The sequence below is a fragment of the Procambarus clarkii genome, chromosome 59 (assembly GCF_040958095.1).
Source record: "Procambarus clarkii isolate CNS0578487 chromosome 59, FALCON_Pclarkii_2.0, whole genome shotgun sequence".
Taxonomy (NCBI): domain Eukaryota; kingdom Metazoa; phylum Arthropoda; class Malacostraca; order Decapoda; family Cambaridae; genus Procambarus; species Procambarus clarkii.
Window position 1 is genome coordinate 28,525,141 of NC_091208.1, and position 14,998 is coordinate 28,540,138.

General features: G+C 47.6%; 1 protein-coding gene across 1 annotated transcript in view; it reads left to right on the plus strand.

Moving 5' to 3' along the window:
* The first annotated feature begins 8,012 nt into the window (after positions 1-8,012).
* LOC138353779 (mucin-22-like) overlaps positions 8,013-14,998 on the plus strand; it is a 33,573-nt gene continuing 26,587 nt past the window's right edge. The window contains exons 1-3 of the mRNA XM_069307179.1: positions 8,013-8,060; positions 8,457-9,566; positions 9,751-10,471. Coding sequence (XP_069163280.1) covers positions 8,013-8,060; positions 8,457-9,566; positions 9,751-10,471 — 1,879 coding nt within the window. The remainder of the gene's footprint in view (positions 8,061-8,456; positions 9,567-9,750; positions 10,472-14,998) is intronic.

Consider the following 14,998-nt stretch of genomic DNA (forward strand, 5'->3'; position numbering starts at 1 on the left):
CTTAAGCCCGGCTAACTACCCATATACAGGGCTGTGGTCATCCAAACAGCGAACGACCCCAAACACGCCTGCTGTAATTTGAAATGCCATAAGTATGCAAAATATGTATTTTTTTCATATAAACAGGATAACATATATATATATATATATATATATATATATATATATATATATATATATATATATATATATATATATATATATATATATATATATATTATATATTATATATATATATTATTTCTTGGGTCGTCAGGAGGATGTTTGGATGGGTGTTTATGGATCTGTTGACAGTTATATATATGTATATATATATATATATATATATATATATATATAACTGAAAACTCACACCCCAGAAGTGACTCGAACCCATACTCCCACAACTGGTATGTACAGGGACGCCTTAATCCGCTTGACCATCACGACCGGACATAAGGAAGTGATAGCCGAGGCTATATGAACCACTTCCCCGCCGGCACTCGGATGGTTATCTTGGGCATAGCATTTTATCAAATCACCTCATTCTTTGGGGCACACGTGAGGAACACAAATGCAAACAAGCCTGAATGGTCCCCAGGACTATATACAACTGAAAACTCACACCCCAGAAGTGACTCGAACCCATACTCCCACAACTGGTATGTACAGGGACGCCTTAATCCGCTTGACCATCACGACCGGACATAAGGAAGTGATAGCCGAGGCTATATGAACCACTTCCCCGCCGGCACTCGGATGGTTATCTTGGGCATAGCATTTTTGTATATAGTCCTGGGGACCATTCAGGCTTGTTTGCATTTGTGTTCCTCACGTGTGCCCCAAAGAATGAGGTGATTTGATAAAATGCTATGCCCAAGATAACCATCCGAGTGCCGGCGGGGAAGTGGTTCATATAGCCTCGGCTATCACTTCCTTATGTCCGGTCGTGATGGTCAAGCGGATTAAGGCGTCCCTGTACATACCAGTTGTGGGAGTATGGGTTCGAGTCACTTCTGGGGTGTGAGTTTTCAGTTGTATATAGTCCTGGGGACCATTCAGGCTTGTTTGCATTTGTGTTCCTCACGTGTGCCCCAAAGAATGAGGTGATTTGATAAAATGCTATGCCCAAGATAACCATCCGAGTGCCGGCGGGGAAGTGGTTCATATAGCCTCGGCTATCACTTCCTTATGTCCGGTCGTGATGGTCAAGCGGATTAAGGCGTCCCTGTACATACCAGTTGTGGGAGTATGGGTTCGAGTCACTTCTGGGGTGTGAGTTTTCAGTTGTATATAGTCCTGGGGACCATTCAGGCTTGTTTGCATATATATATATATATATATATATATATATATATATATATATATATATATATTAGTTCCAGAACATGGATGATGTATCCAACTACCGGTACTCGAGGCTCGTTCAAGCGGCAGCCATCCCTCAGACGCAACCATCAGTTTTAACCTACTGTGTATTATAAATAGATTTGGTCTCATATAAAATGAATATTATTATAAATTAGAATTCTAAGTATAGTTAGGCGTAGGTTAGGTTAGGTTAGGTTAGGCGTAGGTTACGTTAGGCGTAGGTTACGTTAGGCATAGGTTAGGTTAGGCATAGGGTTATGTTATGTTAGGCGTAGGTTAGGTTAGGCATAGGTTAGGTTAGGCATAGGTTAGGTGTAAGTTAGTTTAGGTTAGTCAAAGGTTAGGCATAGGTTAGGTTAGGTTACGCATAGGTTAAGTTAGGTTAGGTTAGGTTAGGCATTGGTTAGGTTACGCGTAGGTTAAGTTAGGTTAGGTTAGGTTACCCGTAGGTTAAGTTAGGTTAGGTTAGGTTAGGTTACGCGTAGGTTAGGTTAGGTTATGCGTAGGTTAGGTTAGGTTATGCGTAGGTTAGGTTAGGTGTTTAGGTTCTGTTGGCGATTATTTCTGGTTTGAAGTATGTAGGTGAAGCATTTATTCTGACCTGCGTCACATTGTACTGTCACATCCAATTTTCAAAGAGTATCGTCCCATAGTGTCTTCACGTGCTATCGTCACATAGTATCATCACGTGCTATCGTCCCATAGTGTCATCACGTGCTATCATCTAGTTCGTCAAGTGCTATCGTCACATAGTATCATCACGTGCTATCGTCCCATAGTGTCATCACGTGCTATCATCTAGTTCGTCAAGTGCTATCGTCACATAGTATCATCACGTGCTATCGTCCCATAGTGTCATCACGTGCTATCATCTAGTTCGTCAAGTGCTATCGTCACATAGTATCATCACGTGCTATCGTCACATAGTATCATCACGTGCTATCGTCACATAGTGTCGTCACATAGTATCATCACGTGCTATCCTCACATAGTGTCGTCACATAGTATCATCACGTGCTATCGTCACATAGTATCATCACGTGCTATCGTCACATAGTGTCGTCACATAGTATCATCACGTGCTATCCTCACATAGTGACGTCACGTGCTATCATCTAGTTCGTCAAGTGCTATCGTCACATAGTATCATCACGTGCTATCGTCCCATAGTGTCATCACGTGCTATCATCTAGTTCGTCAAGTGCTATCGTCACATAGTATCATCACGTGCTATCCTCACATAGTGTCGTCACGTGCTATCATCTAGTTCGTCAAGTGCTATCGTCACATAGTATCATCACGTGCTATCCTCACATAGTGTCGTCACATAGTATCATCACGTGCTATCGTCACATAGTGTCGTCACATGCTATCGTGCCATAGTATCGTGATATGGGAGTATTACAGAATAGCACAATACCCTACTAATACATTTATTGTTATTGCAATACTGAATACAAACTATCGTACTCTCAGGGCGACGGGTCTCGCTTCATACAGGTCCGCGTTCAATCCCCGACCGTCCGTAAGTGGTTGAGCACCATCCCTTCCCCCCTCGTCTCATCCCTAATCCTTATCCTGACCCCTTCCCAGTGCTATATAGTCGTAATGGCTTCGCGCTTTCCCCCTGATAGCCACATTCCCTTCAAGGCTTCAAACCATAAATAACTACATTCGAACAAAGTTTAAATAATTTTACTAATTTACTAATTAACCTCTTAATTTAATTAATTACTAATCTAATTAACCAACTCTAATTTTATAATTTAATAATTTTTTTAATAATAAAATTAAAAAAAATTATAATTTAATAATTATTAATTAATTACTAATCTAATTAACCTACTCTAATTTAGACGTAAAAAAAATAATACTTTGCCAACATCAATATTCTGAGTTTTAGGGACATGATCCCTTCCTTAAAAGTATTTTAAACAAAACATTACACAAAATATATTTATAGTGTACATAGTAATGACAGAAATCTGGATCCTGATAACCAAAAGTGAAATACTTAGTTGGTATCTTTTAGCGGTTATATAAACAGTTAGGATATATTTTCCCTTTTTCTGACTGTGTGTTGAGGGGACAATACAATCCCTGAGAGTGGGGGTTGAGGGGACAATACAATCCCTGAGAGTGGGGGTTGAGGGGACAATACAATCCCTGAGAGTGGGGGTTGAGGGGACAATACAATCCCTGAGAGTGGGGGTTGAGGGGACAATACAATCCCTGAGAGTGGGATTAAATTGGGGAGTGGATGGAAGCACAGTATCAAAGGGATCTGTTTTTTTTTTGCTGGGTCTGTGGTGTGGGCAGCGGGGCCTCGAACCCTGGACAGGCTGGTTGTTGCACCACCAGAGCCAATTTGTTCCGAATGTAACGTGAGTCCTGAACGACACAATTGGTCTTTTTGTTATGTGATGACGAGGTGGTGTGTGTGTGTGGGTGTGTGTGTGGGTGGGTGTGTGTGTGTGTGGGTGTGTGTGTGTGTGTGTGTGTGTGTGTGTGTGTGTGTGTGTGTGTGTGTGTGTGTGTGTGTGGGTGTGTGTGTGTGTGTGTGTGTGTGTATGTGTGTGTGGGTGTGTGTGTGTGTACTCACCTAGTTGTGCTTGCGGGGGTTAAGCTTTGGCTCTTTGGTCCCGCCTCTCAACTGTCAATCAACAGGTGTACAGATTCCTGAGCCTATTGGGCTCTATCATATCTACATTTGAAACTGTGTATGGAGTCAGCCTCCACCACATCACTTCCTAATGCATTCCATCCGTTAACTACTCTGACACTGAAAAAGTTCTTTCTAACGTCTCTGTGGCTCATGTGGGTACTCAATTTCCACCTGTGTCCCCTTGTTTGCGTCCCACCAATATTGAATAGTTTATCCTTGTGTACCCGGTCGATTCCCCTGAGGATTTTGTAGGTTGTGATCATGTCTCCCCTTACTCTTCTGTCGTCTAGTGTCGTAAGGTGCATTTCCCGCAGCCTTTCCTCGTAACTCATGCCTCTTAGTTCTGGGACTAGTCTAGTGCCATACCTTTGGACTCTTTCCAGCTTCGTCTTGTGCTTGACAAAGTACGGGCTCCATGCTGGGGCCCCATACTCTAGGATTGGTCCTTGTACACCACATATGTGATGTACAAGATTCTGAATGATTCCTTACACAGGTTCTGAACGCTGTTCTGATGTTAGCCAGCCTCGCATATGCCGCAGACGTTATTCATTTTATGTGGGCTTCAGGAGACAGGTTTGGTGTGATATCAACTCCTAGATCTTTCTCTCTGTTCGTTTCATTAAGTACTTCATCTCCTATTCTGTATCCTGTGTTTGGCCTCCTGTTTCCACCGCCTAGTTTCATTACTTTGCATTTACTCGGGTTGAACTTCAACAGCCATTTGTTGGACCATTCACTCAGTCTGTCTAGGTCATCTTGTAGCCTCCTACTATCATCCTCTGTTTCAATCCTCCTCATAATTTTGGCATCATCGGCAAACATTGAGAGAAACGATTCTATACCCTCTGGGAGATCATTTACATATACCAGAAACAGTATAGGTCCAAGGACTGACCCCTGCGGGACTCCACTCGTAACGTCTCGCCAATCTGAGACCTCACCCCTCACACTGACTCGTTGTCTCCTGTTGCTTAGGTACTCCTTTATCCAACGGAGTACCTTCCCTTTCACTCCAGTCTGCATATCCAGCTTTTTCACTAGCCTCTTGTGTGGCACTGTATCAAAGGCTTTCTGACAAGCCAAAAATATGCAGTCTGCATACCCTTCTCTTTCTTGCCTTATTTTTGTTGCCTGGTCGTAGAATTCAAGTAACCCTGTGAGGCAGGACCTTCCATCCCTGAACCCATGTTGATGCTGTGTTACAAAGTTCTTTTGCTCCAGATGCTCCACTAGTTTTTTTCGCGCAATCTTCTCCATCAGCTTGCATGGTATGCAGATTAGGGACACTGGCCTGTAGTTCAGTGCCTCCTGTCTATCCCCTTTCTTGTATATCGGGACTATGTTAGCTGCTTTCCAAATGTCTGGCAGTTCTCCTGTTGCCAGTGATTTGTTATACACTATGGAGAGTGGTAGGCAAAGTTCTTCTGCTCCTTCCCTTAGTATCCAAGGGGAGATTCCATCTGGGCCTGTGGCCTTTGTCACATCCAACTCTAGTAAAGACTTCCTTACTTCCCCGCTGGTAATCTCAAACTCTTCCAGTGGTTCCTGGTTAGCTATTCCCTCTCTTATCTCTGATATTTCTCCTTGCTCTAAGGTGAAGACCTCCTGGAATTTCTTATTCAGTTCCTCCCTAGGTGGGTACTGAGTGGTGTGTGTGTGTGTGTGTGTGTGTGTGTGTGTGTGTGTGTGTGTGTGTGTGTGTGTGTGTGTGTGTACTCACCTATATACTCACCTATATGTGCTTGCAGGATCGAGCATTGACTCTTGGATCCCGCCTTTCTAGCTATCGGTTGTTTACAGCAATGACTCCTGTCCCATTTCCCTATCATACCTAGTTTTAAAAGTATGAATAGTATTTGCTTCCACAACCTGTTCCCCAAGTGCATTCCATTTTTCTACTACTCTCACGCTAAAAGAAAACTTCCTAACATCTCTGTGACTCATCTGAGTTTCCAGTTTCCACCCATGTCCCCTCGTTCTGTTATTATTACGTGTGAACATTTCATCTATTTCCACTTTGTCAATTCCCCTGAGTATTTTATATGTCCCTATCATATCTCCTCTCTCCCTTCTTTTCTCTAGTGTCGTTAGGTTCAGTTCCTTCAGCCGCTCTTCATATCCCATCCCTCGTAACTCTGGGACAAGCCTCGTCGCAAACCTCTGAACCTTCTCCAGTTTCTTTATGTGTTTCTTCAGGTGGGGGCTCCATGATGGCGCGGCATACTCTAAGACGGGTCTCACGTAGGCAGTGTAAAGTGCCCTGAAAGCTTCCTCATTTAGGTTTCTGAATGAAGTTCTAATTTTCGCCAGTGTAGAGTACGCTGCTGTCGTTATCCTATTTATATGTGCCTCAGGAGTTAGATTAGGTGTCACATCCACTCCCAGGTCTCTTTCTCGAATCGTTACAGGTAGGCTGTTCCCCTTCATTGTGTACTGTCCCTTTGGTCTCCTGTCACCTGATCCCATTTCCATAACTTTACATTTACTGGTGTTAAACTCCAGTAGCCATTTCCCTGACCATCTCTGCAGCCTGTTTAAGTCCTCTTGGAGGATCCTACAATCCTCGTCTACAATCCTACAATCATACATGTCAAACATTGACATGTATGATTCCACTCCTGTAAACATATCATTTACGTAAATTAGAAAGAGGATTGGTCCCAGCACCGATCCTTGAGGTACTCCACTTGTTACTGTTCGCCAGTCCGACTTTTCGCCCCTTACCATTACCCTCTGGCTCCTTCCTGTTAGGTAGTTCTTCTGTTAGGTAGTTCCTGTTAGGTAGGTAGTAGGTGTGTGTGTGTGTGTGTGTGTATGTGTGTGTGTGTGTGTGTGTGTGTGTGTGTGTGTGTGTGTGTGTGTGTGTGTGTGTGTGTGTGTGTGTGTGTGTGCTTACTAGTTGTGTTTTTGCGGGGGTTGAGCTTTGCTCTTTCGGCCCGCCTCTCAACTGTCAATCAACTGTTTACTAACTACTTTTTTTTTTCTTTTTTTTTCCACACCACACACACACCCCCCAGGAAGCAGCCCGTGACAGCTGACTAACTCCCAGGTACCTATTTACTGCTAGGTAACAGGGGCATTCAGGGTGAAAGAAACTTTGCCCATTTGTTTCTGCCTCGTGCGGGAATCGAACCCGCGCCACAGAATTACGAATCCTGCGCGTTATCCACCAGGCTACGAGGCCCCCCCGAGCGTGTGTGTGCGCGTGTGTGCGTGTGTACTCACCTAGTTGTGTTTGCGGGGGTTGAGCTCTGGCTCTTTGGTCCCGCCTCTCAACCGTCAATCAACAGGTGTACAGATTCCTGAGCCTACTGGGCTCTATCATATCTACATTATAAACTGTGTATGGAGTCAGCCTCCACCACATCACTTCCTAATGCATTCCATTTGTCAACCACTCTGACACTAAAAAAGTTCTTTCTAATATCTCTGTGGCTCATTTGGGCACTCAGTTTCCACCTGTGTCCCCTTGTGCGTGTGCCCCTTGTGTTAAATAGACTGTCTTTATCTACCCTATCAATTCCCTTCAGAATCTTGAATGTGGTGATCATGTCCCCCCTAACTCTTCTGTCTTCCAGCGAAGTGAGGTTTAATTCCCGTAGTCTCTCCTCGTAGCTCATTCCTCTCAGCTCGGGTACTAGTCTGGTGGTAAACCTTTGAACCTTTTCCAGTTTAGTCTTATCCTTGACTAGATATGGACTCCATGCTGGGGCTGCATACTCCAGGATTGGCCTGACATATGTGGTATACAAAGTTCTGAATGATTCCTTACACAAGTTTCTGAATGCCGTTCGTATGTTGGCCAGCCTGGCATATGCCACTGATGTGTGCGCGCGCGTGTGTGCGTGTTCGCGCGTGTGTGTGTGTGTGAGTGTGGTAAAAATCTGAATTTTATACAAGTTAAATTTCGTCCTAAAATCGTTTCCTGGAGGCAGAAAGTCGCGCCTGAAAAATTGGTGGACGATGATTTGTTTCCGAGGGATTGGAGCCGGTGATGAATGCCGTCTCCCAGGTGACGGTGGTGGCTCCTACCGTCTCCCAGGTGACGGGTGGTGGCTCCTACCGTCTCCCAGGTGACGGTGGTGGCTCCTACCGTCTCTCAGGGGACGGTGGTGGCTCCTACCGTCTCCCAGGTGACGGTGGTGGCTCCTACCGTCTCCCAGGTGACGGTGGTGGCTCCTACCGTCTCCCAGGTGACGGGTGGTGGCTCCTACCGTCTCCCAGGTGACGGGTGGTGGCTCCTACCGTCTACCAGGTGACAGGTGGTGGCTCCTACCGTCTCCCAGGTGACGGTGGTGGCTCCTACCGTCTCTCAGGTGACGGTGGTGGCTCCTACCGTCTCTCAGGTGACGGTGGTGGCTCCTACCGTCTCCCAGGTGACGGGTGGTGGCTCCTACCCTCTCTCAGGTAACGGGTGGTGGCTCCTACTGTCTCTCAGGTGACGGTGGTGGCTCCTACCGTCTCCCAAGTGACGGTGGTGGCTCCTACCGTCTCTCAGGTGACGGTGGTAGCTCCTACCGTCTCTCAGGTGACGGTGGTGGCTCCTACCGTCTCTCAGGTGACGGTGGTGGCTCCTACCGTCTCCCAGGTGACGGTGGTGGCTCCTACCGTCTCTCAGGTGACGGTGGTGGCTGCTGTCGTCTCCCAGGTGACGGTGGTGGCTCCTGTCGTCTCCCAGGTGACGGTGGTGGCTCCTGTCGTCTCCCAGGTGACGGTGGTGGCTCCTGTCGTCTCCCAGGTGACGGTGGTGGCTCCTGTCGTCTCCCAGGTGACGGTGGTGGCTCCTACCGTCTCTCAGGTGACGGTGGTGGTTGCTGTCGTCTCCCAGGTGACGGTGGTGGCTCCTGTCGTCTCCCAGGTGACGGTGGTGGCTCCTGTCGTCTCCCAGGTGACGGTGGTGGCTCCTGTCGTCTCCCAGGTGACGGTGGTGGCTCCTGTCGTCTCCCAGGTGACGGTGGTGGCTCCTGTCGTCTCTCAGGTGACGGTGGTGGCTCCTACCGTCTCCCAGGTGACGGTGGTGGCTCCTACCGTCTCTCAGGTGACGGTGGTGGCTGCTGTCGTCTCCCAGGTCACGGTGGTGGCTCCTGTCGTCTCCCAGGTGACGGTGGTGGCTCCTGTCGTCTCCCAGGTGACGGTGGTGGCTCCTGTCGTCTCCCAGGTGACGGTGGTGGCTCCTGTCGTCTCCCAGGTGACGGTGGTGGCTCCTGTCGTCTCTCAGGTGACGGTGGTGGCTCCTACCGTCTCCCAGGTGACGGTGGTGGCTCCTGTCGTCTCCCAGGTGACGGTGGTGGCTCCTACCGTCTCTCAGGTGACGGTGGTGGCTCCTACCGTCTACCAGGTGACGGTGGTGGCTCCTGTCGTCTCCCAGGTGACGGTGGTGGCTCCTGTCGTCTACCAGGTGACGGTGGTGGCTCCTGTTGTCTACCAGGTGACGGTGGTGGCTCCTGTCGTCTCCCAGGAAACGGTGGTGGCTACTGTCGTCTCCCAGGTGACGGTGGTGGCTCCTGTCGTCTACCAGGTGACGGTGGTGGCTCCTACCGTCTACCAGGTGACGGGTGGTGGCTCTTACCGTCTCCCAGATGACGGTAGTGGCTCCTACCGTCTCTCAAGTGACGGGTAGTGGCTCCTACCGTCTACCAGGAGACGGGTGGTGGCTCCTACCGTCTCCCAGGTGACGGGTGGTGGCTCCTACCGTCTACCAGGTGACGGTGGTGGCTCCTACCGTCTCTCAGGTGACGGTGGTGGCTCCTACCGTCTCTCAGGTGACGGTGGTGGCTCCTACCGTCTCTCAGGTGACGGTGGTGGCTCCTACCGTCTCCCAGGTGACGGTGGTGGCTCCTGTCGTCTACCAGGTGACGGTGGTGGCTCCTACCGTCTACCAGGTGACGGTGGTGGCTCCTACCGTCTACCAGGTGACGGTGGTGGCTCCTACCGTCTCTCAGGTGACGGTGGTGGCTCCTACCGTCTCTCAGGTGACGGTGGTGGCTCCTACCGTCTCCCAGGTGACGGTGGTGGCTCCTACCGTCTCCCAGGTGACGGTGGTGGCTCCTACCGTCTACCAGGTAACGGTGGTGGCTCTTACCGTCTACCAGGTGACAATGGTGGCTCCTGTCGTCTACCAGGTGACGGTGGTGGCTCCTACCGTCTCTCAGGTGACGGTGGTGGGTCCTACCGTCTCTCAGGTGACGGTGGTAGCTCCTACCGTCTCTCAGGTGACGGTGGTGGCTCCTACCGTCTCCCAGGTGACGGTGGTGGCTCCTACCGTCTCCCAGGTGACGGTGGTGGCTCCTACCGTCTACCAGGTGACGGTGGTGGCTCTTACCGTCTACCAGGTGACGGTGGTGGCTCCTACCGTCTACCAGGTGACGGTGGTGGCTCCTACCGTCTCTCAGGTGACGGTGGTGGCTCCTACCGTCTCTCAGGTGACGGGTGGTGACTTCTACCGTCTACCAGGTGACGGTGGTGGCTCCTACCGTCTCCCAGGTGACGGTGGTGGCTCCTACCGTCTCTCAGGTGACGGGTGGTGACTTCTACCGTCTACCAGGTGACGGTGGTGGCTCCTACCGTCTCCCAGGTGACGGTGGTGGCTCCTGCCGTCTCCCAGGTGACGGGTGGTGGCTCCTACCGTCTCCCAGGTGACGGTAGTAGCTCCTACCGTCTCTCAGTGACGGGTAGTGGCTCCTACCGTCTCTCAGGTGACGGGTGGTGACTTCTACCGTCCACCAGGTGACGGGTGGTGGCTCCTACCGTCTACCAGGTGACGGTGGTGGCTCCTACCGTCTACCAGGTGACAGGTGGTGGCTCCTACCGTCTACCAGGTGACGGTGGTGGCTTCTACTGTCTCCCAGGTGACGGTGGTGGCTCCTACCGTCTCCCAGGTGACGGTGGTGGCTCCTACCGTCTACCAGGTGACGGTGGGGGCTCCTACCGTCTCCCAGGTGACGGTGGTGGCTCCTACCGTCTACCAGGTGACGGTATAGGAGTGTTAACAGTAACATGGGAAAGTTAACATTCTGGGAAGGTTAACTCTCCCTTTCCTTCGTGGAAGAGAAAGGAACGAGCAAATAATTCATAATTAGAGTCCCTATCATGAGAGAAGAGCTTGGTTCAGCATACCTTTAGATAAGCAAAGCTTAGTTCAGCATACCTTTAGACAAGCAAAGCTTGGTTCAGCATACCTTTAGACAAGTAAAGCTTAGTTCAGCATGCCTTTAGATAAGCAAAGCTTAGTTCAGCATACCTTTAGACAACAAAAGCTTGGTTCAGCATACCTTTAGACAACAAAAGCTTGGTTCAGCATACCTTTAGACAACAAAAGCTTGGTTCAGCATACCTTTAGACAACAAAAGCTTGGTTCAGCATACCTTTAGACAACAAAAGCTTGGTTCAGCATACCTTTAGACAACAAAAGCTTGGTTCAGCATACCTTTAGACAACAAAAGCTTCGTTCAGCATACCTTTAGACAACAAAAGCTTCGTTCAGCATACCTTTAGACAACAAAAGCTTGGTTCAGCATACCTTTAGACAACAAAAGCTTGGTTCAGCATACCTTTAGACAAGTAAAGCTTGGTTCAGCATACCTTTAGACAACAAAAGCTTAGTTCAGTATACCTTTAGACAAGTAAAGCTTGGTTCAGCATACCTTTAGACAAGTAAAGCTTGGTTCAGCAATGTTCTTGTATGCTTGGTTCAGCAATGTTCTTGTATGCTTGGTTCAGCATACCTTTAGACAAGTAAAGCTTGGTTCAGCATACCTTTAGACAACAAAAGCTTCGTTCAGCATACCTTTAGACAAGTAAAGCTTGGTTCAGCAATGTTCTTGTATGCTTGGTTCAGCATACCTTTAGACAACATCTTGTCAGTACATAATTGGCTTGAGAAGAGGTTCAAAGCTGTTCAAAAACAGCTTTAATCTTTATATTCCTGAAGCTTCGTGAGTTAAAGAATTTTCCCTCGGAAGAGCACAGTAGGAAATATATGTATGTATTCATGGGAAAAGAATTGCTTTAGGCAAACAAACATGAAACACCAAAAATATGATCCCATGAAGCGGAGTCGTGTTCAAGATACATCCTGTTGAACGGAAGTTGCAGGCAATTGACTCCGGGTGACCCCGGGTGACCCCGGGTGATTGACATCCACAGCTGTCCCGGTCGGCACAAAAATTGTGATCAACATTTAACAATTGTGGGAGGAAGCTGTTGGGCGCTCTGCAACAAAGAGGATATTGGCTTATGAAATGTATTTGGTGGGCAGAGATGATTCCGTGCACACACACGCAAACACATATACACACACACACACATACACACACACACACACGCACGCACGTACGCACACACACGCACACACATTCGTGACAAATCGCCAACATGGGTTCAGGGAGGGTAAATCTTGCCTTACAGGCTTGATAGAATTCTACGACCAGGTGACACAGATTAAGCAAGAAAGAGAGGGCTGGGCGGACTGCATTTTCTTGGATTGTCGGAAAGCTTTTGACACAGTACCGCATAAGAGGCTGGTACATAAGCTGAAAAGACAGGCAGGTGTAGCTGGTAAGGTGCTCCAGTGGATAAGGGAGTACCTAAGCAATAGGAAGCAGAGAGTTACGGTGAGGGGTGAGACCTCCGATTGGCGTGAAGTCACCAGTGGAGTCCCACAGGGCTCTGTACTCGGTTCTATCTTGTTTCTGATATATGTAAATGATCTCCCGGAGGGTATAGATTCATTTCTCTCAATGTTTGCGGACGATGCCAAAATTATGAGAAGGATTAAAACAGAAGAGGACTGTTTGAGGCTTCAAGAAGACCTAGACAAACTGCAGGAATGGTCGAACAAGTGGTTGTTAGAGTTTAACCCAACCAAATGTAATATAATGAAGATAGGTGTAGGGAGCAGGAGGCCAAATACAAGGTATCATCTGGGAGAGGAAATTCTTCAGGAGTCAGAGAAAGACAAAGACTTGGGAGTTGATATCACGCCAGACCTGTCTCCTGCAGCACATATCAAGAGGATAACATCAGCGGCATATGCCAGGCTGGCCAACATACGAACGGCATTCAGAAATTTGTGTAAAGAATCATTCAGAACTTTGTACACCACATATGTCAGGCCAATCCTGGAGTATGCAGCCCCAGCATGGCGTCCATATCTAGTCAAGGATAAGACTAAACTGGAAAAGGTTCAGATTTGCCACCAGACTAGTACCCGAGCTGAGAGGTATGAGCTACGAGGAGAGACTACGGGAATTAAACCTCACTTCGCCCGGAAGACAGAAGAGTTAGGGTGGGACATGATCACTACATTCAAGATTCTCAAGGGAATTGATAGGGTAGATAAAGACAGGCTATTTAACACAAGGGGCACACGCACAAGGGGGACACAGGTGGAAACTGAGCGCCCAAATGAGCCACAGAGATATTACAAAGAACTTTTTTAGTGTCAGAGTGGTTGACAAATGGAATGCATTAGGAAGTGATGTGTTGGAGGCTGACTCCATACACAGTTTATAATGTAGATATGATAGAGCCCAGTAGACTCAAGGAATATGTACGCCAGTTGATTGACAGTTGAGAGGCGGGACTAAAGAGCCAAAGCTCAACCCCCGCAAGCACAATTAGGCGAGTACAATTAGGTGAGTACGTGTGACAAATGATGAACCAGCTAGACTCGACCTGATATTCACCTTGAATGAGTAAAAAATAAGTGAAGTCAAATTTGAAGCCCTCATAGGAATGAGTGACCACAGTGTACTGACCTTTGAGTACTTGGTGGAGGTAGGGATAACCTATCCAAGGATGGGATCGGAGGGAAAAGACTAAATACCCGAAGAGGAAAATATGACGAGATGAGGAACTTCCTAATGGGAATACCATGGGAAACTGAACTCAGAGAAAAGACTGTACAGGATATGATGGATTATGTCACACAGAAGTGCCAGGAGGCTGCAAACAGGTTTATCCCGGCCCAAAAGAAAAAAAAATGTAGAGCAACAGAAGAATCCGTTGTTCAATTAGGAATGTACGGTTGAGAAGCAATTGAGTAAAAGAACATGGAGAAACTACAGAAATAACAGAACACCAGAGAGCAGGGAGAGATACCAAAGGGCCAGAAATGAGTACCTCAGAGTGAGGAGGGAAGCAGAGAGACAGTATGAAAATGACATAGCGAGTAGAGCCAAGACCCAACCAAAGCTGCTCCACAGCCACATCAGGAGGAAAACAGCAGTGGAGGAACAAGTGATGAAGCTGCGAAAAGGGGAGAACAGATACACAGAGAATGACAAGGAGGTGTGTGAAGAACTCAACAAGAGATTCCAGGAGGTCTTCACAATAGAACAAGGAGAAGCCCCTGCACTAAATGAGGAGGCAAACCAAGCAACTTTGGAGGAATTTTGGAAGACGGCTAATGCAGTCCCAATATACAAAAAGGGCGACAGGCAGGAGGCACTGAACTACAGGCCAGTGTCCTTAACTTGTATACCATGCAAGGTGATGGAAAAGATCGTGAGAAAAAACCTAGTAACACATCTGGAGAGAAGGGACTTCGTGACAAATCGCCAACATGGGTTCAGGGAGGGTAAATCTTGCCAGCCTGGTGTGACGGTGACCAGTTTCCCTAACTTGTATAGCATGCAAGATGATGGAGAAGATCGTGAGGAAAAGGTTCGTAGAGCATCTGGAGGGAAATAGCTTTGTAACACACCACTAGTATGGGTTCAGAGATGGTAAATCCCGCTTCACAGGGTTAATAGAATTCTGTGACCAGGCAACAAAAACTAGGCATGAAAGAGAAGGGTCTTCTCTTCAGACCTTAAGGTCTGAAGACCACAAGGTCTTCTCTGAATACTCTTTATTTTCTTCTCCGAAGCAATGGGTCCCCCACATTTGCACCAGAGGTGGTAACCTCATATATATATATATATATATATATATATATATATATATATATATATATATATATATATATATATATATATA